Source organism: Hyperoodon ampullatus (genome assembly GCF_949752795.1).
Source record: "Hyperoodon ampullatus genome assembly, chromosome: 13".
Lineage (NCBI taxonomy): Eukaryota > Metazoa > Chordata > Mammalia > Artiodactyla > Ziphiidae > Hyperoodon > Hyperoodon ampullatus.
In genome coordinates this window covers 22,806,282-22,832,557 of record NC_136926.1, presented here as the reverse complement: position 1 = coordinate 22,832,557, position 26,276 = coordinate 22,806,282, and the positions used below count along the sequence as shown (strand labels likewise).

Genomic DNA, 26,276 nt, shown 5'->3' with positions numbered 1-26,276 from the left:
CCCCGCGGTCACCTGTGGGGGAGAGAAAGTGGTCAACCAGACTGGTGCTGCTGATTGGCCGGGAAGCTGAGGGGGCGGGACTACCCAGGGGAAACCTGGATTCTGAGTCCCGCTCTGCGTTTTAAACTACAACTCCCAGAAAGCATTGAGGCTATGTGGGCCGCCACATCCGCTGTTTGTCATTGGTCCGGCGGGGCCGGAGGGGTGTTTTGATTGGCTGAGGGTGGAGTTTGTATCAGCGGGTTTAGCGCCACTCCGCTGGCTACGGCTGCTCTGAGTGTGCGGTTCTAGGTGGGCTTGCGGTGAGTTATAGTGGGAACTTTTCTTGGGTATTGAGGGGTTCGAATCCTGTCCTCAGGGTCTTTTTGCGAGCTGAATTTCCCGAGCTTCCGTTTTGTACTGTGTTTGAGCTTGGGAAGGGGGAGAGGAATGCGTGGGCGACTCTCTTCCTTCTTTGTAGATAAATTTCGAGGTGAAGGTCACTTCCCTTGTAACTTTAAAGCTGAAACTGGCCCAGACGTAAAGGATAAGAAAGAACAAAGTTGTCCCCTTCAAAATGAGAGCGAAGTTGCTCTGTAGAGAGTTTTATAGGTGTTAGTAATTATTTCCATATTTAGGTTCAATCTGGAAAATGCTGACTGAGAACCCATTCTTAGCTGCAAGGCGCTGCAGGAACTGGAAACACACCGACTTGTATAGGAAGATGCTCTGCGAGTGTTCCTAAGGAAGTGTGGGGGACGGGGTGGCGAGGGGAGGGTAGGAGGGCACCAGTCTTCCTTGGGAATCAGTTTCTCTATTGGAAAAAAAAAATTGTGTTGCACTTGTAAGGCCTTTTCCTGCTTTCAGATTCTTTGGGCCTGGAATTCCCAATTATGAAGCATTACCGAGGGGTGGGGGGAGGAACGTTGATGCATCATCTCATTTGATTCGCAAGCTCTATCTACTTTTCTGGGTTCAGAGAGGTTGCGATCTACGTAAAGGTTGTGCAAAGAGTTGACTTAGACATCTGACTCGACTCCAGATCTGTTTGCTTATAACCTCTCCACTATACTTTTTCCTCATGGCAGAGGCCAATGTAGTCCTGGTCTGGTGGACCCTTTTTGTCATGAACGATGATAGCAGCTACCTTTTGACATACTGTCTTTTGCCAGTTTTCAGGGCAGAGAAGTCTTGCTCAAGAAGCTGCAGGAGGACACAGCTCGGCTGAGGTGGTATTAGAGCAGCAGGTCCTGAAGTGGCGGACCTAGCTCTGGCAACACCTACCTCCCTGGTGTGCTTTCAGGAAAACTCATCAGGACCTTTGCATCTGGAAAGCTGTGTAAATGCAATAATCAGTGTGAGTCATGTTTGCTATATTCTCCTTGAGGGGTAGCCTGAGTGTGGGATTCAGGAGAGAAAGCGCTTTTTTAAAAAAAAAATCAGATTAGGGATTTAAAGTTAGGGATTGAAAGTTACTTTGACTTTACTGTAGGTTCTGTTATTGGAGTTTAACTGTCCATCAAATGAATTCTAAAGCTGGGGTGGGAACCTCTGTTATGGTCTGTGTCTCATCATGGTTTTCTTCAGGCTTCTGTTGGGCTGGGAGGCCATTTAGGATGCTGAAAAGATGAGCCCCCTAGTTAATTAGAATCACAAAGGGATAGGTGGAGTTGTTTAGAGCAGTCTTTGTGTTACGCCTCTTTAAGTGGCCCAGCTCTTAGTTTGGAGTCAAGGAATCTAGAATGAACTTAGGTCCTACCCTCCAGGAGCTGGTTTGGGGGAGAGGGGGCATCAGTGACATTTTATATATAAAATAGCCACCCCTGGGGTGATGCAGCAAATTTCTGTAGAGTTTCTTTTAGTCTATGCCAAGCCACCTGACTCTTCCCTTTCTTTCTTTTTCAAAAATACATATGAAGTTTAAGTGTAGTGTTGATTGTATTAATGACTACATTTTTAGGTTCTATTTTTAATTTTTTTTTTTTTTTTGCGGTACGCGGGCCTCTCACTGTTGTGGCCTCTCCCGTTGCGGAGCACAGGCTCCGGACACGCAGGCTCAGCGGCCATGGCTCACGGGCCCAGTCGCTCCGCGGCATGTGGGATCTTCCGGGACCGGGGCACGAACCCGTGTCCCCTGCATCGGCAGGCGGACTCTCAACCACTGCGCCACCAGGGAAGCCCTCTATTTTTAATTTAAAAAAAATTGGATGAGGGCTTCCCTGGTGGCGCAGTGGTTGAGAGTCCGCCTGCCGATGCAGGGGACACGGGTTCGTGCCCCGGTCTGGGAGGATCCCGCATGCCGCGGAGCGGCTTGGCCCATGAGCCATGGCCATTGAGCCTGCGTGTCCGGAGCCTGTGCTCCGCAACGGGAGAGGCCACAACAGTGAGAGGCCCACATACCGCAAAAAAAAAAAAAAAAAAAAAAAAAAAAAAAAAAAAAAAAAAAAAAAAATTGGATGAGTGTAAGCTGTTATGAGTCTCTCCCCCTCCCCAGTTCGGTTTCATTGCTTTTTACTTATTTACAGCCTTCAAATAATTTCTTTGTTTCTGTCCTCTGTGGTTGTGGCTGTCACACAAAAACTTGTCAGGTGAAAATGATGTGATGAAAAGCTCAGCCCAGAAGAATGATAGGTCTAAACTGTTAGAATTTTAATTTTTGCAGAGCATGCGTATCTTGGATTTTTTTTTTTTTTTTTTTGGCTGTTGTAATATACCTATCCTTTACTCTTGACCTTTATGATGTCTTGTTCTTTGAAATTCACCTTACTGTTGGACACTTATTTTTGAGGTGGTGATGTCTCGGGAGACGGATGCGGAGTGTCATCAGCCCCATGGCAGTGCCTCCCCGCAGTCCCAAGGTGGCTTCTCGCAGTCCCACGGTCCCTCCTCACAGCCACACGGCTCCTCTTCACAGTCCCAGGGCACGTCCAGCTCCTCCACCAGCACGGTGCCCACGTCCAGCCAGTCCTCTCACTCCAGCTCGGGTACGCTGAGCTCCTTGGACACAGTGTCCACGCAGGAACTCTATTCTATTCCCGAGGACCAAGAACCCGAGGAGCCTGTCCCTGCCCCTTGGGCTCGATTATGGGCCCTTCAGGATGGATTCTCTAATCTTGGTAAGACCCTTTGTAATATTTTGTTCAGAAAAACAGTTTTAGAAAGTTGTTGCAACAGACAGCTCAAGACACTCCTGGAATGATTCTAGAGTTTGAAAGTGATGAAAAATGGAACCAAGGAAGCAGTTTTGGGTTGTGCACTGGCTCTTACTTGCTGTAGAGCCCCTTCATTTATACTTTCAACAAACATTAATTGGGCGTCTGCCATGTGTTGTCCATCTGAAGAGGGTTGTGGATCTTTTCCCTAGAAAAATGCTGATTCATGCAAGCTTGCAAACATTTGTCTTCTAATCACAGAAACTTCACCACTTATCTCCTGCTGGTGGTGCAGCAGTTTCAGAGCATCAGTTTTACAGTTTCAGAATGGGGAAGGTTATTTGTTGACTCCCTGTTACTTATTTTTATCTCAAAATAGCCAACCTTGCTGTTTAAATATACTCATCCTCTCTGACACCTGGTTCCAACAGTAAGGCTTTGCTCTCGGTATGTTTTAAGTAGCATTTTTCCTCTGTCCTGAATTAAAATGACCTCTTCATTACAAAAAAAAAAAAAAAAAAAGAACTTGACATTAATGGAATAGAAAATAATAATGTAAAGAAATGAATGGCTAATGTACCGTTTTGTACCTTGTCACTCACCCTTCCCTTTTATGTCACGTGCAACTTTGATGACTTGAAAAAACAGTGAAAAATGGAGAAATAGCAATATTCATACATACAACTTTAAATTTAGAAGTAAGCATTTGAAGCTAATTTTTACTCATTTAAGCTATATATTTAAGCTAGGCTTAGGGCTGATGTATGGTGAGTGGGACACAGAAATGGTGAGTTAGGGTGAAGTTGGGTGTATCTCCTTTAAACTTAAGATTACATACACAAAGAGCTTGTTAGGGAGACCAGCATAAAGTAATTGCTCAATAAAGAGAAGCTATAATATTTTATTGTTATTATTTGTTATTGATTCACACCTATCTTTTTTTTTTTGTGTGTGGTACGTGGACCTCTCACTGTTGCGGCCTCTCCTGTTGCGGAGCACAGGCTCCAGATGCACAGGCTCAGTGGCTATGGCTCACGGGCCCAGCTGCTCGGCGGCATGTGGGATCTTCCCGGACTGGGGCACGAACCCGTGTCCCCTGCATCGGCAGGCGGACTCTGAACCACTGCGCCACCAGGGAAGCCCCCACACTTATCTTTTCTTCTAAATAATTTACAGTTTTAGCTCTTAACCCTTTTGAGTTGATTTTTGTACGTGGTATGAGGTATTGTCCAAATTCATCCTTTGGCATGGGAATGTACAGTTGTCCGAGCACTATTTCTTTTTTTTTTTTTTATAAATGTATTTATTTTTGGCTGCGTTGGGTCTTTGTTGCTGCACGTGGGCTTTCTCTAGTTGTGGTGAGTGGTGGCTACTCTTCGTTGTGGTGCATGGGCTTCTCATCACCGTGGCTTCTCTTGTTGTGGAGCATGGGCTCTAGGCATGAGGGCTTCAGTAGTTGTAGCACGTGGGCTCTAGAGCGTGGGCTCAGTAGTTGTGGCTCGCAGGCTCTAGAGCGCAGGCTCAGTAGTTGTGGCGCACGGGCTTAGCTGCTCCGCGGCATGTGGGATCTTCCCGGGCTAGAGTTCGAACCCGTGTCCCCTGCATTAGCAGGAGGATTCTTAACCATTGCGCCACCAGGGAAGCGCCCCGAGCAATATTTCTTGAAGAGACTATTCTTTCCCCCTTGAATGGTCTTGACACGCTCATTTAAGATCATTTGACCATAAATGTTGGGGTTTAATTCTGGACTTTCAGTTCTGTTCCATGGATCTATGTGTCTGTCCTTATGCCAGTACCACAAAATCTTGATTACTGTAGCTTTGTAGTAAATTTTGAAATCCAGAGTGAGTCCTGATTTGTTCTTTTTCAAGATTATTTTGACTACTATAGTTCTTTACTTTTCCATAGGAATTTTAGGATAAGCTTGTCACTTCCTGCAAAGAAGGCAGCTGGGATTAAATCTGTAGATCAATATGGGTAATATTCCCATCTTAACTGTATTAAGTCTTCCAACCTGTGAACATGGGGTAGCTTTCATTTATTTCGGTCTTCTTTAATTTCTTTCAACAGTGTTTTGTAGTTTTCAGGGTACAAGTCTTGCACTTTAAAAACTTTATTCTTTAGTATTTTTTAATGTTTACTTCTTTTCATTGTGATAAAATATATATAACATAAAATTTTGCCATTTTAACCATTAAGTATGCAGTCCATTGGCATTAATACTTTCACAATGTTGTGCAACCATCACCATTATCTATTTCCAAAATTTTTTCCTCTGGTAATTTCTTTTCCCCCCTAGCTTTATTGAGACATATATAAGTGACATATATAACATTGTGTAAGTTTAAGGTGTACAATTTGATACACTTATATATTGCAAAATGATCTCCACCATAGCCTAAGCTAACACCTCCTTCACGTCACATAATTACCATTTGTTTTCTTCTAGTTTTATAGTTTCACTTCTTCTGTTTAAGTCCTTAATCGATTTCAAATTAATTTTTGTGAGTGGTGTAAGATAGGGGTCCAATTTCATTCTTCTGCATGTGGTTATTCAGTTTTCCCAGCACCATTTATTGAAGAGATTATCCTTTCCCCATTGAGTTCTTTTGGTAATTTCTAACCTATTTTCTCTGTCTTTGAATTTATCTATTCTAGATATTTCGTTTAAGTAAAATCATAATATTTGTCCTTTTATGTCTGGCTTCTTTCATGTAGCATAATATTTTCAAAGTTCATTCATGTTGTATCATGTATCAGAACTTTGTTTCTTTTTATGTCTGAATAATATATCTGAATAATAATATTGTATAAATATATCACATTTTCTTTATCCCTTCTTCTGTTGATGGACATTTGGACCTTTTGGCCATTTTGAAAAATGCTGCTATGAATATTTGTGACAAGTATCTGTTTGAGTCTCTGTTTTCAATTTTTTGGGGGGTATTTAGTGCTTAGGAGTGGAATTGCTGGATAATATGGTTAAGTTTTTAAGAAACCACCAAACTGTTTTCCACAGCAGCTGCACTACTCCATATTCCCACTACTAATGTATGAGGGTTCTAATTTCTCCACATTTCGCCACCACTTAATATCTGTCTTTTGATTTTCATCATCATAGTAGGTGTGAAGTGGTATCTCATTGTGATTTTGTTTTACATTTCCCTGATGGTTCTAATGATGTTAAACATCTTTTCATGTGCTTATTGGTCATTTTTATGTATTTGGAGAAATGTCTATTCAGGTCCTTTGCTCATTTTTATTTTATTTTTTTTTTACATCTTTATTGGAGTATAATTGCTTTACAGTGGTGTGTAGTTTCTGCTTTATAACAAAGTGAATCAGCTATACATATACATATATCCCCATCTTTGCTAATTTTTAAATTGGATTGTTTGTCTTATTATTGAGTTGTAAGTGTCCTTTTTTATATGGTAGATATAAATCCCTTACTAGATATGTGTTTTGTAAATATTTTCCCCCATTCACTTCTTTTCGCTTTCTTGATGATGTTCTTTGATTCACACACATTTTAAATTTTAATTATGTCCAATTTTTATATTTTTTCTTTCGTTTCTTGTGCTTTGGGGTCATATCTAGACAGAATTGCTTAACCCAAGGTTACAAAGCCTTATCACTATTTTTTCTTCTTAGAGTCTTATAGTTTTAGTTCCTGCAATTAATCTTTGATTCTCTTTTAGTTGCTTTTTGCATATGGTGTGAGGTAAGTTCCAACTAGATTATTTTACATGTAGATATCCACTGTCCTAGCACCATTTGAAAAGACTATTTTTTCCCCAGTGAATTGTGTTGGCACCTTGTTGAAAATCAGTTGACTGTAAATGTGATGTATTTTCCGTCTCTTAATTTTTTTCCATTGATCTGTATGTCTAACCTTTCACTAGTACCACACTGTCTTGATTATGATAGCTTTGTGGTAAGTTTTAAAATTTTTATTTATTTATTTATTTTTGGCTGCATTGGGTCTTTGTTGCTGCGTGTGGGCTTTCTCTAGTTGCAGTGAGTGGGGGCTACTCTTCATTGCTACTCTTCATCGTGCGCTTCTCATTGTGGTACCTTCTCTTGTTGCGGAGCACAGGCTCTAGGTACGTGGGCTTCAGTAACTGTGGCACACGGGCTCAGTAGTTGTGGCTCGCGGGCTCTAGAGTGCAGGCTCAGTAGTTGTGGCGCACGGGCTTAGTTGCTCTGTGGCATGTGGGATCTTCCCGGACCAGGGCTTGAACCTGTGTCTGCTGCATTGGCAGGTGGATTCTTAACCACTGTGCCACCAGAGAAGTCCTGTAGTAAGTTTTAAAACTGCAAAATGTAAGTAAGCCCTTTGTACTTCATTTTCAAGATTGTTTTGCTATTCCGGGTCCTTGCTTTTTTATAGGAATTTTAGTTTGAGCTTTTAATTTCTGCAAAGAAGGCAGCTGGGATTTTGATAGGAATTGTGTATAGTACGGGAGTTTTGCCATCTTAACAACATTAAGTCTTTCAATCCATGCACATTTACATAGGTCTTTCAAATTTTTTCCAACAATATTTTGTAGCTTTTAGAGTATAAGATTTGCACTTCTTTTGTTAAATTTATTCCCAAGTATTTTATTCTTTTTATGCTGTTGTAAATGGAATTATTTTCTTAATTTCATTTTAAGTTGTCCATTGCTAGTGTGTAGAAATACAAGTGGTTTTTTTTTTTTTTTTTTTTTTTTTTTTTTGTGGTACGCGGGCCTCTCACTGTTGTGGCCTCTCCCGTTGCGGAGCACAGGCTCCGGATGCACAGGCTCAGCAGCCATGGCTCACGGGCCCAGCCGCTCCGCGGCATATGGGATCCTCCCAGACCGGGGCACGAACCCGTATCCCCTGCATCGGCAGGCGGACTCTCAACCACTGCGCCACCAGGGAGGCCCTACAAGTGGTTTTTGAATATTGATCTTGTATCCTGTAATGTTGCTGAACTTGTTTATTTGGGCTAATCTCTTTTAGTGGGTTCCTTAGGATTTTCTACATATAAGATTATATCATTTGTGAATAGGATTAGATAGATCTGCTTCTTCCTTTTCAATATGGATGCCTTGGCTTTTCATCTCCCTCTCCCTCACTCTGTTAACTGTCCTGGCTTGAACTTCTCACACGGAATAGAAGTTTTAAGAGCAGACATCCTTGTCTTGTTTGTGATGTTCCTCTCCCCTGTCACCATCTCACCTGTGCCCCATTCTTCACTACTAGGAGAAGGGGCCCATCCTTCCTGGGGTTCTTACTCCTAATTGCCTCACTGAGAGTTTTGGTCCCTTTGCCTCCTGCCTTGCTGTCCCCGCCCTCCTCCACACATCTGCCGGAGGGCTCCTCTAATGAGCCAAGGTCAGAGCAGGCTCTTCCATGGGCAGCCTCCCCTTCCACTCTCTGTCCATCATCCCTGGACTGTTGGTGTCCTGATAAAATCTCCATGCCTTTCCTTCTCAACTGTCCCAGAAGCTCCTGGTTTCTAGTAGAAATACCATGGTTCATTCATACCTTTCCCTGTTAATAGATGCTTAGGTTGTTGGCAGTTTTTATTCCTGCAAGCAAGACTGCAATGAATGTCCTTGTCTCCTTGGTCATTTGGACAAATGTCTCTCTAGGGTAGAGCCTGTGTTGAGTTGCTGGAGCATAGACTAGGCATGGCTTTACCTTGTAATGGGTACTGCCATGTTGCCTTCCAAAGGGCTGTTCAATCTATCCTTCCTGTCTTGCCTCATGAAGCCTTTTTGATAGTCCCAGGCAGAGTTGCCAGAGCCTTGCATCTGTGCTTCCCCTGGAGAGTCTACATGCTGTATTGTTTTTGCTTCCCTGTTTGTCTCCCCACCAGACTGCAAACTCTTTAAGCGATTAATTTAACTTTTTGAAGAGGTTATATTTGCATTAGGTGCAAAATTCAAAACAGGTGCAAGGCCTTCATCCAATTTCTGTCTTTCCCCCAACTACTTCCCAGGATTGCTGATTTCTTATGTAGCCTTCCAGAAATATTTGGTGCACATATAAGCAACTAAGTATCTATGTGTTCTTTTTTCCCCCTTTATTATTTATACCAACTGTAATTTACAACACACTGGTTGTAACCTGTTGTTTATATTTAACAATGTATCTTAGACATTCTTCTATCAGAATGTAAAGATCCCCATTTCTTTTGTGGATATATAAATTTATTGAACTAGCCCCTTACTAATGGACATTAAAGTTGTTGCTATAAGAATAATGCTATAGGTCTCCCCTGGTGGCACAGTGGTTAAGAATCTGCCTGCCGATGCAGGGGACATGGGTTCAAGCCCTGGTCCGGGAAGATCCCACATGCTGCGGAGCAACTAAGCCTGCGCTCTAGAGCCCAGGAGCCACAACTACTGAAGTCCGCATGCCTAGAGCCCATGCTCCGCAACAAGAGAAGCCACCACAATGGGAAGCCCGCGCACCGCAACGAAGAGTAGCCCCCGCTCGCCTCAACTAGAGAAAGCCCGTTTGCAGCAACGAAGACCCAGTGCAGCCAAAAATAAATAAATAAATAAATTTATTAAAAAAAAGGAATAATGCTATAGTGAATAACCTTGCACATATGTCCTCATGTCCTTTCATAATACACATGATTCTATCTGTAGGATAAATTCCTAGAAGTGGGATTTCTGGACCAATGGGTGTGTGCATATATAACTAAGGAATTGAGGTGAAATTCACATAACATAAAATTAACCATTTAAAAAAATTATTTATTTATTTATTTATTTATTTATTTATTTATTTATGGCTGCATTGGGTCTTTGTTGCTGCGTGTGGGCTTTCTCTAGTTGCGACGGGTGGGGGCTACTTTTTGCTGCAGTGCACGGGCTTCTCATTGCAGTGGCGTCTCTTGTTGCAGAGCAGAGGCTCTAGGAGCATAGGCTTCAGTAGTTGTGGCCCGCAGGCTCAGTAGTTGTGGCTTGTGGGCTCTAGAGCACAGGCTCAGTAGTTATGGCACATGGGCTTGGTTGCTCTGTGGCATGTGGGATCTTCCCAGACCAGGGATCGAACCCATGTCTCCTGCATTGGCAGGCAGATTCCTAACCATTGCGCCACCAGGGAAGTCCCTAAAATTAACGATTTTGATGTGAACAGTTCAGTGACCTTTAGTACATTCACAACATTGTGCAACCACCACTTCTGTCCAGTTCTGAAATATTTTCTTTACTCCAAAATGAAACCCTATATCCATTAAGCAGTTACTCCCCATCCCTTCCTCCTCTGCCCCTGGCAACCACCAATCTGCATTTCATATCTATGGATTTACCTATTTTAGATATTTCATATAAATACAGTCATACAGTCTGTGGCATTTTGTGTCTGGCTTCTTTCACTTAGCATAATGTTTTCAAGGTTCATCCTTGTTGTAGATGTATGAGTTTTAGCATTTATTCCTTTTTATGGGTGAAAAATAGTCCATTGTATGTAAATATCACAATTTGTTTATGCATTCACCCATTGTAGGACATTTGGTTTGTTTCCATCATTTGTCTGTTGTGACTAGTGCTGGTATGAACACTTGTGTACAAGGATTTGTTTGGGTACATGTTTTCAGTTCTTTGGGGTATATACTTAGGAGTGGAATTGCTGAGTCATAAGGCAATCCTATGTTTAACTTTTTGAGGAACCACAAAATTTTCCACAGAGGTGTACCATTTTACATTCCCACTAGCAATGTATGAGGGTTCCTATTTCTTTGCATCCTTGCCAACACTTATTATTTTCCTTTTGTTAAAAATTAAAGCCATCTTCATGGGGTGAAGTGGTTGCATATGTAATTTTTTTTAAAAGTTATTTATTTATTTAGGCTGTGTTGGGTCTTCGTTGCTGTGCACGGGCTTTCTCTAGTTGCGGCGAGTGGGGGCTACTCTTCATTGTGGTGCACAGGCTTCTCATTCCGGTGGCTTCTCTTGTTGTGGAGCACAGGCTCTAGGCACGCGGGCTTCAGTAGTTGTGGCGCATGGGCTCAGTAGTTGTGGCTGGCGGGCTCTAGAGCGCAGGCTCAGTAGTTATGGTGCACGGGTTTAGTTGCTCTGCGGCATGTGGGATCTTCCTGGAGCAGGGCTTGAACCTGTGTCCCCTGCACCGGCAGGAGGATTCTTAACCACTGTGCCACCAGGGAAGCCCCTACATATGTAATTTTGGTCTTGCCAAATTAGCCTCCCTAGATGGTGTATAAATTACATTCTTACTGGAAACGTATGGGAAATACCTGCTTTTTCATGCCTCTTGCCAACACAGTATAATATGAAACTTTTTGATTTTTGTCAATCTGAAAGTTGAAACATGGAATCTTAATGTATGATTTTCAGAATTTCTTGTATTGAGTTAGCTTGGCCATCTTTTCATATGTTTGAGCCATTTGTATTTCTGTCTCTTATAAATTTTTTTTGTATCCTTTACCTATTTTCTACTGGATTGTTTGTCTTTTTCTTGTTGCTTTGTAGAAACTTTACAGGGGCTTCCCTGGTGGCGCAATGGTTGAGAGTCCGCCTGCCGATGCAGGGGACACAGGTTCGTGCCCCGGTCCGGGAAGATCCCACATGCCGTGGAGCGGCTAGGCCTGTGAGCCATGGCCGCTGAGCCTGCGTGTCTGGAGCCTGTTCTCCACAACAGGAGAGGCCACAACAGTGAGAGGCCCATGTACCGCAAAAAAAAAAAAAAAAAAGAAACTTTACAGATACTAGGGAAATAGTCCTTTGATTGTGGCATGAGTTGGTAATATTTTCCCTAGTCTGTCTTTCCATGAACATTTTGCTTGCCTACCATATGCATCGTCCTAGGTGCTGGAGCTGTATTCTTAAACTAGAGACTCCAGGCTGCCCTTCTGGAATTTGTTCTAACGGGGATGCCAGGAGACAATATACAAATAATAAAGATAATTTTCAGTTATAGAGGGAAACAGAACAGGCTCTTGTGATTATGGTGGGTGGGTGGTGAGCTGGGAGTGTGCTTATACAGAAAGCTGAGTGGAAGATGATAATTTGCAGACACAAAAGGCAAGATGGCCATTCAAATCACTGGGAATGAAGAATTCAAAGGCCACAAGGTAGGTTGAACCCAGCATATTTGGGGCAGTGGAAGGAGGCCAGTGGAGCTGAGTGTAGCGATCAAGGGGAGAGGTACAAGGTGAAGTTGGGAGGGACGCAGGGGCGAGATCCTGAGCATCTAGCCTGCCATGCGGAGTATAGATTTCATACTAAGTATGATGGGAAGCCTCAGGAGAGTAATAAGTAGGAAGTTATTATTATATCATAAGTATTTTTCTAAGTCATTAAAAATTATTTGAGAATTTTAATGACTGCTTAGCATTTCATGGCTATGTATAAACCATAATTTGTTAAACTCGTTGGAAATATTTGGTTTTTTTCTCCCCACTGATTTTGAATCTTATAAAATCTTGATGGACAAATCTATAATTTTGATTGCCTTCTTAGGCTCTTTTCCTACAAGCAGATTTTATGAGCAGTTTTTAAAGGTGTTTGATACATGAAATTCAACAGCCCTCTGGGGTGTGCTTTTGTGTTACAGAGTGTGTTAACGACAGCTACTGGTTTGGGAGGGATAGAAACTGTGAATACTGCTTTGATGAGCCCCTGCTGAAAAGAACCGATAAATACCGGACTTACAGCAAGAAGCACTTTCGGATCTTCAGAGTAGGTGGCAAATATTCATACATTTGGGAGAACTGGTCGTCTAGACATCACTCTTAGTTGTCTCCCCACTGAAACGCCCCACCATTAAAACTTTGAAATAAAATGTTTTCTATTTTAGGAAATGGGTCCTAAAAACTCTTACATCGCATACATAGAAGATCACAGTGGGAATGGAACCTTTGTAAATAGAGATCTTGTAGGGAAAGGAAGACGCCTTCCTTTGAATAACAATTCTGAAATTGCACTTTCAGTATGGAGTAATAAAGGTAATATTATTATCGTCTGGTTACTGGAATTTTTTCTTCCTGTATAAAAGGAAAAATGACATTGTGTCCTTTGCAGAGTATGGTTAGGTACATAAAGTAAGTAGGTTAGTATTCAAGATTCACCTCAATCCTAGTTGCATTTTTTAACAATCAAAAGTTCTATCAAGACAGATTTTCTAAGGTTTAATTGGTTTGATTAGTTTTATTTAAAGCCATATGTTTTAAATTATCATTTTGCTTAGTTATCATTCATTAATTGATTCACTTTTGTTACATCAGTCTTAACTATCTATGAGTTGTTATTTTAGGCCATTAGTTCATCCCTTCCTTCCCCCTCTTTTTCTCTTCCTTCCTTATTCTTCCCTTTCTTTATTCCTTTCGGTCATTAATTTCTGCATATATTTATTGAACTATTATATATAACCCGGCATTAGGCTATGGGTTTTTCTGTAACAATCTCAATTTAGACCTTCCACCTTCTTAAATATGACGTGGTTATCCTTTGAAAGTGGAGATGTTTATCATCATTATCGGGTAGTATTTTATAAGCATTTATTCCTAAAACTTCATGAATATCACATCTAAAATGAACAGTTGTCATTCATTGTGAATAAAAACCATCTACAGAATTAAATATAGCTCACAGTGATTTTGAAATCTTGGCCAAGAGGAATACCCTCATTTCTTTAATTTGAAAAAAAACTCACAGAACTTCCCAAAATTATCTGAGAGTTGAGCGGCTTGGAATGGTATGTGTTTGTGTGGATAACACCTTAAAAATATAGATTCCCAGAGGCACTGTCCCATAAATCCTGATCCACTAGTTCCAGGGATTTAAAAAATCCTGCCCAGGTGATTCTCATGCAGCCAGTCTTCAGACTGGCATCTCGGAATTATGGCTATTCTGGACGTCCTGTAGTGTATTTTATGATTGCCTTAGTTTCTCCTGTTTTCTGACTTTTATTTCCTGTCTGATAATTATAGTCAGGACAGCTGCACAGGCTTTTGCTGTTTGTGAGCACCTGGTTAAGGTGGGCAACTGGTCGCTGAAATGTGGCCTGTCCTCTACTTGACAATTGGTGTGCCATCTTTTTCTAATTGTTCTATCTGAAGGGCACCTTTTCTTATTTGAACAAAAGTGTTATGTGGTCTGAAGCTGGCCGGATGGAAATCGATCAAACTGGTACTCTGCAGACTGATTCAGCCTATTGACATTGTTTTAGGCCTTTGCTGATATTTGTGCTTTAATATGAAAATCCAGTTTTCTTTGAAAAGATGGAATATCTGGCCGTACTTGAGCATATTATCCCTAATTCGAGGATTTGCAGGTGCTAAGTAGAGGCTGCCTCCTTTAGGTGGATGATGTTTTCCTGTTCAAGTCTCCACTGCTCCACATCTTACACTCACTCCAGCCTTACCTGTGTGTATGACCTTCCTGGCTTGTGTAGGCAACTGAGTTTACAGCCCCTGAAGTAGACCTCGACACTTGGGAAAATACATCTCCAGAGCCCCTCAAATTCCCTGATTCTCAGGTGTCACTGTAACATCTGGGTTCATCAATATCAATAAGCAGGGAGGAATGGTTGTATCCTAGGTAGCCAGCAGGTCTCATTCATTAGGCAGCTGTCTGCCTTCTGGGGACCAGCCTGGATTGAAGCATGCTGAGCTGGTTCAGATTTATGCCAGAGACTGGATCTCTATGTTACTCCAGGGAGGTCAAGACCCATCACCTGAAATCTGAGAAACTCAAGGGTCTTAACAAATTTCACTCTTTCCAGATATTATAGGCAGTTGAAAATTTACCACTTTGTTGAACTGGAATGTTTGATAACTGATTGCAGGTTTGGCCCAATGGATGGTTAAATTATGAAATGAGCGGTTTTTTGGTTTTCTTTTTCTGAGTCACAGGCCGAATAATGAAGAAATAAAGGGGATTTTTTGGGAAAGCGTTATTTAGTTAATTTTACAAGTAAGTTCAAGGTGGTTTGCACTATAAAATACCAGCTAGGTAAAGGTAGAAATGGTTGAGAGAAGATAATACTAGTATGTGACCTCTGGCCTGATTTTTTGGGGATATTTACTTGCCTAGAACATATTTTCTAGATTCAAACTAATTGCCTTTTGGTTCTGGGCCTGTGCAGTTGATAACTGTTCTGAGGTCAAAGAATAAGAATAGCATTTATGTATGAGTTTCCTGCATTATAGTGAGAATGATGCTGTGTGTTTCCATTGTGGAATGAAGCTTGGCTGTCATCATTTTTCAAGGGTTTCACGACATGCATTAGCCTAGCTAAATGATTTCTTTGGGGTTAGATGTTAAATGGAATTTAGAACGATTGTCTTATATTCCATATGTTTACTAAGTTATAGGACCATTTATCTTTTCTTTATCAAATGGATTAATGAGACCTATTTCTGCCATTTTTTCCTTAGTTTTTGTATTTTTTGATCTGACTGTAGATGATCAGTCAGTTTATCCCAAGGACTTAAGAGACGAATACATCATGTCAAAAACTCTTGGAAGGTAATTTTTTTTTTTCTTATGGAACTTGCACTTAATTTCTTTCTAAACTTTTGTCATTGGCTAGTTTTTTGTTCCTGGTTTTATGGCATTCATTATGTATTCATAACATTTGTAGGGTACCTATTTGTGATAGGTATGTTATTATAACGATCAGTTGAGTAGTTTTTCTTTATAAATTTTATTGGTGATAACTTTTTAAAAGCAGTTTTATTGAGATATAACTTGCATACCATACAATTCACTCATTAAAAAATATACAGTTCAGTGGTTTTTAGTATATTCAGAGAGCTGTGAAGCCTTTACCACAATCAGTTTTAGAGCACTTTCATTACCTTCCATAAAGAAACATTTACTGCATTTTTAAAAAAAATTTTATCTTATCTTTGTCTGCGTTGGGTCTTTGTTGCTGCACGCGGGCTTTCTCTAGCTGCGGCAAGGGGGTGCTGCTCTTCATTGCGGTGTGTGGGCTTCTCATTGAGGTGGCTTCTCTTATTGAGGAGCACGGGCTCTAGGTTTGAGGGCTTCAGTAGTTGTAGCATGTGGGCTCAGTAGTTGTGGCTCACGGGCTCTAGAGCACAGGCTCAGTAGTTGTGGCACATGGGCTTAGTTGCTCTGCAGCATGTGGGATCTTCCCAGACCAGGGCTCCAACCCGTGTCCCCTGCATTGGCAGGCGGATTCTTAACCACTGCGCCACCAGGGACGTCCCAGCAGTGGTTTCTTAAACGGCACCAAAAGCGCAAGCCACGAACGAAAAAAATAGCAAAATTAGACTTCGTCAAATTTTAAAACTTTTGCCTCAAAAGACACTATCAAGAGAGTGAAACACAAGCCATAAAATGAGAGAAAATATTGCAAATGATATATCTGATAAGAATCTAGTATTTAGAATAAAGAACTTTTACAACTCAACAACAAAAAGATAACCCAATTTAAAAATGGGCAAAGGACATTTCTCCAAAGAAGATACAGAAATGGCCAAAAACCACTTGAGAAGATACTCAGCATCATTAGTCATTAGGGAAGTGCAAATCAAAACCACAATGAGATGCTGCTTCACACCCATTAGGATGGCCATAATAAAGAGATGGAAAGTGACATGTGTTTGTGAGGATGCGGAGAAATTGGCACCCTTATGCACCGCTGTTGGGAATGTAAAATGGTGCAGCCACTGTGGGAAATAGTTTGATGTTTTCTCAAAAAGTTAAACAGAATTACTGTATGACACAGTAATTCCCCTTGTTAGGTATATACCCCCCAGATTGAAAACAGATGTTCAACAAAAACTTGTGCACGAACAGTTCACTGCATCTCTATTCACAGTAGCGAAAAGGTGGGAACAACCTAAGTGTCCATCAACAAAAGAATGGATACACAAAATGTGATATATCCATAAAATGGGCTATTATTTAGCTATAAAAAGGAACGGAATACTGATACATGCTACAGCATGGGTGAACCTTCAAAACAGTCCAAGTGAAAGAAGTCAGACACAAAAGACCACATAGTGTATGATTCCACTGATGCGAGATATTCTGAGCAGGCAAATCCATAGAGAGAGAAAGCAAATTAGAGGTTGCCAGGGGCTGGGGGCAGGGAAAAAGGAGAGTGAACACTTAATGGGTTTGGGGTTTCCATTTGTGCTGATGAAAAATTTCCGGAACTAGATAGAGGTGATGGCTGCACAACATTGTGGATGTACTTAATGCCATTGAATTGTACACTTTATAATGATATAATGGCATGTAAAGCAACTAAACACCAATTTAAAAAAAAAAGAATCTTTAAGATAAAGCAAAAAAAAAACCCCACAAAACAAAAACAAAAAAAATAAAATGCGATTTTTGTTAATAAAATGTTAATAGGATTGACAAAAAAGAATGGTTACAATGGCAAATTTTATGTTATGTATATACACAATACATAGTAAAAAAGATGTCTTGGCAACCCCCTCACCCCATCCCCCAACCCACAGTGGTTAGAAAAGTCTACTTGCGGCAGGTAACGGGTGACTGATGCTTGATTAACTGTACTGGGTGTCTGTCATCCTGGGTAGCAGTCCTCGATTTTAGCATCTCAATTAATTGCAAATCTTCAAGAGCTTGCTGCAAGCAGATTCATGGTGCACTTTTGATTTCTTATGTATTCTGATTTTATTTCGGGTGCAATTCATGGCATCAACTGCTTACGCACTTCCTTTGAAGATAGAGGATAAGAAAGAAGAGAAACGGATCAGTGAAAGTAATTCATTTGCAGTAGCTGTTTACTATTGTTTCAGGCACTCATTTTTAACTTGGACTTGGTTGTATTTGGTCTTTCTCTGGCCCCTGGGATAAATCATTTCTCTCTGATTTGTTCTTAGTGTCTTTCTGAGAGTTTCACAATCTGGGGTGACATCAAGACCTAAGTCTATATCACTCAGCTCAAAAAGTGGCATTTGGAGCTGACTCGGTGTTGCTGGATGGTCCCTATTCACTTATGCCTTTGACATTTTACACTGGTGAGGTTTCTGAAAACAGAGACAATGGGCTGTCTTTAACTCGAAATGGTTGAGCCCAGTTCAGGAGTGGTGGGTCTCAGGATTAAAAACATTTTGACAGTCAGTCACTTTCTGTGTTTTTCCCTGTAGTGGCGCCTGTGGTGAGGTGAAGCTAGCTTTCGAGAGGAAGACGTGTAAGAAAGTAGCCATAAAGATCATCAGCAAAAGGAAGTTTGCTATTGGCTCCGAGAGAGATGCAGTAAGTACCCTTGTTTGTGGCTGTTTGGTCATTCTTAACACTTCTTACCTTCCCCAAATAATTTTAGAGTGGTGATTTTCAATGTCAGGAAGGATTTATTGCTCAGAATTTGTATCAAAGAACATTGAAAATTTTTGAGTATATTCAACTAATCTAAACACTTATAGATAATTTGGTTCCAAAAATATTTGGTTATACATTATAATACACATAGCAGGAACTTGTTTTTGCTTTTTTTTTCCCTTCCAAGTTGTTACAAGACTGTTTTTACAGTAAATGAAAGGAAATTAGGGAAAAAAAAATCCAGCCGTATCCCCACCACTGTAACCCCACAGCTGTTTTCAGTTTTCTCCTTCCTTCTAGTCTTTGTTCCTATGAATTTCTATTTCTAGATGGTTGAGATCATATTGTGTATACAATTTTGCATTTTGCTTTTTCACATAAGCATTAATACATATACTTTTCCCCAATATATCCTTTTTGATGATCGAGTCTCTGTTTCACCAATTTTATCATAATTTATTCAACCATTTCTCTGGTTGATCATTTAGATAAATTAGGTCATTTAGGTAATTTCTAATTCTTTGCTCTTCCTGATAACGTGGCAATGAATACCTTCATGTTTATAGATTTTTAAAAATCTTAATTAAATTATTTTAATAGTCTCTTTATATGGTAACCACTCATTTTATTACATTTTCTGTAATACACGCTTATGCATTGCTGAAGTGGCCAAGTGTATTTGTCTTTCAACACATGACCCAACAAAGTAATGTAAAACATAGCCTCTAATCACGTTTTCCTTTGTGGCCAGCTGTTTCTGGCTATTATACTCTAACATTCTTTAAAGATCAATTTCTTTTTTTTTTTTTTCTCCCTAGACAATGCCATTCTCACACAGCAAGAGGAATTTCCTTTCAGTGTTCACATTGTTATAGATCTTTCCCCTGTGATTCTGGATTTGTTTCCCATTTTTGGGGGAAGAAAATAACCTACCAGATTCTTAATGACTTGGAGCACAATTTTACTTCTTAATTTCATCTTTCAAATCCTATCGGACTCTTTTAGACCTCTCCATCATCAGAGTACACCCGGATTTGGTAATAAGTTTACCGGCTTACAGGAAGAGGCAGGTTTTTAAAATTAAACATCTGGGTTTCTTCGCTGAAGTCCATTTTACATAAATATGTAATTCTATATCCTCTTTGCTTGTGGAGGGTGTAGCCCGTGAGGTTGAATAACTCGAGTCATCCTTTTGGAATTGTAACGGAGAGCAACTTCGCTACTCTGAAACCTCCTCCCGTTAGAGTCTCAGTAAATATCTCAGCTTGCACTTGAAATTGGAACCTGGGTCTGCTCTATTATTAAAAATGTGACTTGACGTTTTCTTTACACATTTTAATTGAATACCTTCTTGTCTATGGTTTTTGTTTGTTGTATCATTTTTATGAATGTAAGCAATTCCACAGTTGATGAGACAAGCAGAGCTTACCAGGTCAGTGTGAGAACAGTGGAAACACACTTTGTTTCTGGCTGTGGGAACTGCAGCAAGTGGCTTCCTTTCTCTGAGCCTCAGTTGTTGCATCTGTGAAACGGGGATACTTTTAGAACCCAGTTCACTTGGATTATGAGGCTTATGTGAGATGACCCTTTTAAATAAAGAGCTTGGCATAGAGCTTGGTCATTATTGAATGCTTACTATTTGCCAAGCATTTTGTAGGGTGATTTTAGGTGAGTTGTGTAATTCATCCACCTCTGTGCCTTGATTTCTCTGTATGAACAGTGCTGACTTTGGAACTCAAGCAGCCTTTTCTAAAAAAAATTAATTAATTAATTAATTAAGTTTTGGCCACGTTGGGTCTTCGTTGCTGCGCGAGGGCTTTTTCTAGTTGCGGCAAGTGGGGGTTACTCTTCATTGTGGTGTGTGGGCTTCTCATTGCGGTGGCTTCTCCTGTTGAGGAGTATGGGCTCTAGGCAGGCGGGCTTCAGTAGTTGTGGCGTGCAGGCTCAGTAGTTGTGGCTCACGGGCTCTAGAACACAGGCTCAGTTGTTGTGGCACACGGGCTTAGTTGCTCTGTGGCATGTGGGATCTTCCTGGACCAGGGCTTGAACCCATGTCCCCCGCATTGGCAGGCAGATTCTTTTTTTTTTTTTTTTTTTTTTTTGCGGTACGTGGGCCTCTCACTGTTGTGGCCTCTCCCATTGCGGAGCACAGGCTCCGGACGCACAGGCTCAGCGGCCATGGCTCACGGGCCCAGCCGCTCTGCGGCATGTGGGATCTTCCCAGACCAGGGCACGAACCCGTGTCCCCTGCATCGGCAGGCGGACTCTCAACCACTGCGCCACCAGGGAAGCCCTCTTTTTTTTAAAAAATAAATTTATTTATTTATTTGTTTTTATTTTTGGCTGTATTGGGTCTTTGTTGCTGTGTGCGAGCTTTCTCTAGTTGTGGTGAGTGGGGGCTACTCTTCGTTGCGGTGTGCGGGCTTCTCATTGTGGTGGCTTCTCTTGTTGCAGAGCACGGGGTCTAGGCGCGAGGGCTTCAGTAGTTGTGGCTCTCGGGCTCTAGAGCGCAGGTTCAGTAGTTGTGGCGCACAGGCTTAGTTGCTCCGCGGCATGTGGGATCTTCCTGGACCAGGGCTCGAAGCCGTGTCCCCTGCATTGGCAGGTGGATTCTTAACCACTGCTCTACCAGGGAAGCCCCGGCAGGCAGATTCTTAACTACTGCGCCACCAGGGAAGTCCAGGCAGCCTTTACTCAGCTAAATTGAACTGTAAGTATTTTCTGAATATTGGTTATTATTATTACTAATAAACTCTAATGTTATTTTTTTTCAAAGGATCCAGCACTCAATGTTGAAACAGAAATAGAAATTTTGAAAAAACTAAATCATGTAAGTACTGCTGTAAAAAATGACCCATACTTAAATTCATTTATGTCAAAATATGGGGAGAGTGCAAAGCACTTCAGTGTAATAAAGCTAGTATTAACCTGGGTTCCTTAATTGTGTGTGTGTACGTGTGTGTTCGTGTGTGTATGCATGCATGCATGTGTTTAGCTATCATTTAGCTGGGAAGAGCTTTACCCTGAAATTTTGAAAGGACAATACTTTTTTTTTTTTTAACATCTTTATTGGAGTATAATTGTTTTACAATGTTGTGTTAGTTTCTGCTGAATAACAAAGTGAATCAGCTATACATATACATATATCCCCATATCCCCTCCCTGTTGCGTCTCCCTCCCACCCTCCCTATCCCAGCCCTCTAGGAGGTCACAAAGCACCGAGCTGATCTCCCTGTGCTATGCCGCTGCTTCCCACTAGCTATCTGTTTTACATTTGGCAGTGTATATATGTCTATGCCACTCTCTTAGTTTGTCCCAGTTTATCCTTCCCCCTCCCCGTGAAAGGACAATACTTTATAAAGATCTTTATGATTAAATAATTATGTGATATTTCTACTGAGTTAGTTCTGGACCAAAAGACACAGTAAGTCTCCTAAATATAATGTCTTATGGGTGCTTGATCAACTGATTATGTTTGTGGAGACAATGCTCATTTGATACATTTGGTTTAATTATACCTGAAATTTTCACACCTCTTAATACCTCTTGATGGTGCTGATTTCCATTCACCTCAGTTGGAATAAATCAAATAAATCCAAGGGTATCCAATAAGTATGACAACACCCTGGATGATTAAACGGTGCTTGTGGCCTCATTGAGTATAAATAGTTCTTGTCTTTTTTGTGCAGTGATGACCTTGTCTCAATGGAAAGAATCTAAAGATGTGAAAAGAGAAAGTTGTACTAGTGGGACTGATCCCATCTTCCTTTTTATTCTTTCTGTTTTGTCATTAATTCATGGGCCCCCATGCAGTCCTGAGCTAGGTAGGCACTGGAGTTAAACTTGAAATGAAACCTCCAGTCTATCCAGCTAAGGATTGTCTGATTCTGGTTCTTAACCTCCAAACAACAAAAGGTTTCTTCTCCCTTCTCTGACCTGCTCAGACCATCCTAACAGCAAATAGAAACTAAGAACAATATCACAGGGACACAGTAATTCAACAGCTTCCTTTAGAACTCGTGATGGATCTAAAAACCCATAAGAATGTGAGTGGCTGACCTTCCTGCCTGACTTTCTTCTAATGCCCTTGCAACTTCTTCCTCTTCCCTGCATTCGCCTCCTTTTTCCATGGGATCTGGAATCTCGTTAAAGAGAGGAGCCCTCTAATTTTCTGGGGTGGTGTTGCTTCAAACATTCCCCAAAGATAAACACTTAGAATCCTCAGAAAATTTTCTCTGATGTCAGAAGATCCCCAAACATAACATTTATACAAATCCAATGTCCGCTGCGGAGGAGAGGAATTTAAAACCCTAGAAAAGATCCTTGGAGGTATTTGTTGGCAATTTACAGGGGCACTTGGAAGCCCTGGGGAATTAAAGATGGGCTCATGAGTGCATTTTGATGTTTGGGGACAATGAGTAGAGCCTAGCAGAGTCCAGTAGACCCTGGCCTTTGGAGTCCGGTGTTGATTTATCAATTGTCAAATGTTTGTTGTGCCAGCCTGTTTTCTAGGCTCCGGGCAGTGAGCACAGATGGACTTGGTCATCCCTCCTCTTATGCGGCTTCAGTCTAGTGGGAAGACAGACCTGGATTTCCATCCTTGCTCTGAGCATGTCATTTCACTTTGCAGAGCCTCTATTCCCTCATCTGTACAGTGGAGTCAGTAAGATACTTACCTCAAAGGTCAGTGTGAGACTTGAATGAGATGTGCTCATAAAGGTTTCAGCACAGGGAACACACTAGGGGAATGACAGTGGTCTGTAATTCCCTACCCTTTGCCCTGTAGGACCTAAGTGGAGGGTCTGGGTTGGTGGCTTCTGGTTTCTCAGAGACACTTTCAGCTATGACAGCTGTAGCCCATGGCCCTGGAGATAGTGGGGACTGGAGACAGCCCATGCTGGCTCCATCTAGGGGGGGGGCCTGTTCTTGCTCTGTCAGCTCCCAGCCCCACCCATTCCCAGAAGGGCACTGCCAGTGATGAAGCCAAGCAGACCAAGCAGTTTCCATTCTTTCCTCTCATGTCCTATTCCTTTTCCATGTGTGTGTCTTTGCTTCTGCTTTTCATTTTATCAAAATATCACATGCATCTCCCTACCTGCATTTTAAAACTCTTTCAGCTTTTTTTTTTTTTTGCGGTACACGGGCCTCTCATTGTTGTGGCCTCTCCCGTTGCGGAGCACAGGCCCCGGATGTGCAGGCTCAGTGGCCATGGCTCACGGGCCCAGCTGCTCTGTGGCATGTGGGATCCTCCCGGACCGGGGTACGAACCTGTGTCCCCCACATCGGCAGGTGGACTCTCAACCACTGAGCCACCAGGGAAGCCCTCAGCGTTTTTTTTTTTTAATTAATTTTTTTTGGAGTATAGTTGCTTTACAATGTTATGTTAGTTTCTGCTGTGCAGCAAAGTGAATCAGTTATACGTATACATATATCCACTCTTTTTTAGATTTGCTTTCCATTTAGGTCACCACAGAGCATTAGGTAGAGTTCCCTGTGCTCTACAGTAGGTTCTCATTCGTTAGGTCGTACATAATAGTGTATGTATGTCAGTCCCAATTCGTCCCATCCTCCCCTTCCCCCCTTGCTAACCATAAGTTTGTTCTCTACATCTGTGAGTCTATTTCTGCTTTGCAAATAAGTTCACCTGTACCATTTTTCTAGATTTCACATATAAGCAATATTATACGATATTTGTTTTTCTCTTTCTGACTTACTTCACTCTCTATGACAGTCTCTAGGTCCATCCGCATCTCTGCAAATGGCACTATTTCATTCCTTTTTATGGCTGGGTAATATTCCATTGTATATATATGTACCACATCTTCTTTATCCATTCCTCTGTCGATGGACATTTAGGTTGCTTCCATGTCCTGGCTATTGTAAATAGTGCTGTAGTGAACATCGGGGTGATTTTTAAAGAATTTACCTCTGTATTTCTACATAATACACATAAACTGCTCTCTCTTGGTTTATTAATGATAATAGCTCATTGCCTTCCTGTTATATGAAAATTTCAGCTCTCCTTTCCTTTCTGTTCCTCTTAATGTAATACTACAGTGCATATTCAGTGTTTCCATTATTGTGACAATAACAAATGGTCATGCAGAGCCAAGTATACTATGATATGATCATAGGTAAGGAGAGGTGGAAATGGTTTGCTCTCAGCCTGACCCCATGGCTGTTTAGTCCATGACCAAAATGTGGCTGGCAGGGCTCACTCTCAGTGGGTGGTGTGTCTGTTATTGATGTTGATGGTATTAATCTGGCCAGCATATGGGTGTCTCCTGTGTGCCAGCTGCTCTGCTGAGTGTTGGTCTTAGAAAGATAAATAAGACTTGACTCAGCCCATGCAGTGCCTCATGAAAGGAGACTTGTCGTGGGTGTCAGTTTCCTCATGGGGCAACACAGATTAGAGCCACTGCAGGAAGTGTGGATCTCAATTCCAAGGGGGACATTTGACCTGGGGCTTGATGCCTGAGGCCAAGGGTGCCCAGAAGGCTGGATCACCAGGCCTGGAGGGTAGTGTGAGCAAAAGTGTGACACAGGGAGAGAATCTGAGGCGGGCCGGGAGTTTTGCGGCCTGGAAAGGAGGATTTATGGGACCAGCCGCAGGAGATGAGGCTGGGGTGGTGGGTGGGGACAGGACGAGGCTGGGTCTTGAAGGGCTTGCTAATCCCTGCTGAGAAGTTGGAATTTAGCCTCTAGGCAGCAAGGTGCTAAAGGATTTCTTTTTTCTTGTCTTCCTCCCTTCCTTTCCTCCTCCTCACTCTTCTCCCTTCCTTCCTTTAAATAATTTAAAATTATATAATGTTTGACACATGTAAAATAAGTGTAAATTATAAAGCAAACACCTTTGAACTCACCATTAATTTAACAACGAAAACTTTGCCCATACAATTAAATCTACCTCATACTCTTTGATGTCTGTCGAGACTTGCCTTTTCCACTCGGTATTGTATTCCCAAGATCCATCATGCTGGGGAGGCTGTGGGGCATTCATTCACCGCTGTCTAACAGTTCATCATGGGGAGGTACCAATTGGAGGATTTTTTCTTTAAGATTTATTTATTATTTATTTATTTAATTTATGTTTGGCTGCATCAGGTCTTAGTTGCAGCACGTGGGATCTTCGCTGAGGTGTGTGGGATCTTTCATTCTGGCGCATGGGCTCTAGTTTGTGGCATGCAGGCTCTCTAGTTGAGGTGCTTGAGCTCAGTAGTTGGGACGTGCGGGCTTAGCTGCCCCGCAGTATGTGGGATCTTAGTTCCCCAACCAGGGATCGAACCTGTGTCCCCTGCCATTGTAAGGTGGATTCTTCACCACTGGACCACCAGGGAAGTCCCTACTTGGAGGATTTTAATCAGCGATGGAAGTGATGAAATTTGCTTTGTAGCAAGATCACCCTGGTAGGTTTTGCTATTCTTTTAAATCTAAAATCTAAAAATCTTATGGGACTTCCCTGGTGGTCCAGTGGTTAAGACTCTGCGGTGCCAATGCAGGGGGCACGGGTTTGATCCCTGGTTGGGGAACTAAGATCCCACATGCTGCAGGTCGTGACCAAAAATAAATAAATAAATAAGTAAAAATCTTACAGCTTTCTTCTCTTTAATTCTTTTTTTTTAAAATTTATTTATTTACTTTTGGCCACGTTGGGTCTTTGTTGCTGCGCTCTGGCTTTCTCTAGTTGTGACGAGTGGGGGCTACTCTTCGTTGCGGTGCGCGGGCTTCTCATTGTGGTGGCTTCTCTTGTTGTAGAGCATGGGCTCTAGGCACATGGGCTTCAGGAGTCGTGGCACGCGGGCTCTAGAGTGCAGGCTCAGCAGTTGTGGCACATGGGCTTAGCTGCTCCACGGCATGTGGGATCTTCCCG

General features: G+C 41.7%; 1 protein-coding gene across 1 annotated transcript in view; it reads left to right on the top strand.

The window, feature by feature from the left end:
* Positions 1 to 2,773: 2,773 nt before the first annotated feature.
* Positions 2,774 to 26,276, top strand: part of CHEK2 (checkpoint kinase 2) — a gene marked incomplete at its 5' end in the record, with an annotated part of 38,115 nt that continues 14,612 nt past the window's right edge. Inside the window, 6 exons of the mRNA XM_079717416.1 lie at positions 2,774 to 3,095; positions 12,693 to 12,817; positions 12,936 to 13,083; positions 15,517 to 15,607; positions 18,235 to 18,343; positions 21,183 to 21,236. Of these exons, the coding sequence (XP_079573542.1) occupies positions 2,774 to 3,095; positions 12,693 to 12,817; positions 12,936 to 13,083; positions 15,517 to 15,607; positions 18,235 to 18,343; positions 21,183 to 21,236 (849 nt within the window). The remainder of the gene's footprint in view (positions 3,096 to 12,692; positions 12,818 to 12,935; positions 13,084 to 15,516; positions 15,608 to 18,234; positions 18,344 to 21,182; positions 21,237 to 26,276) is intronic.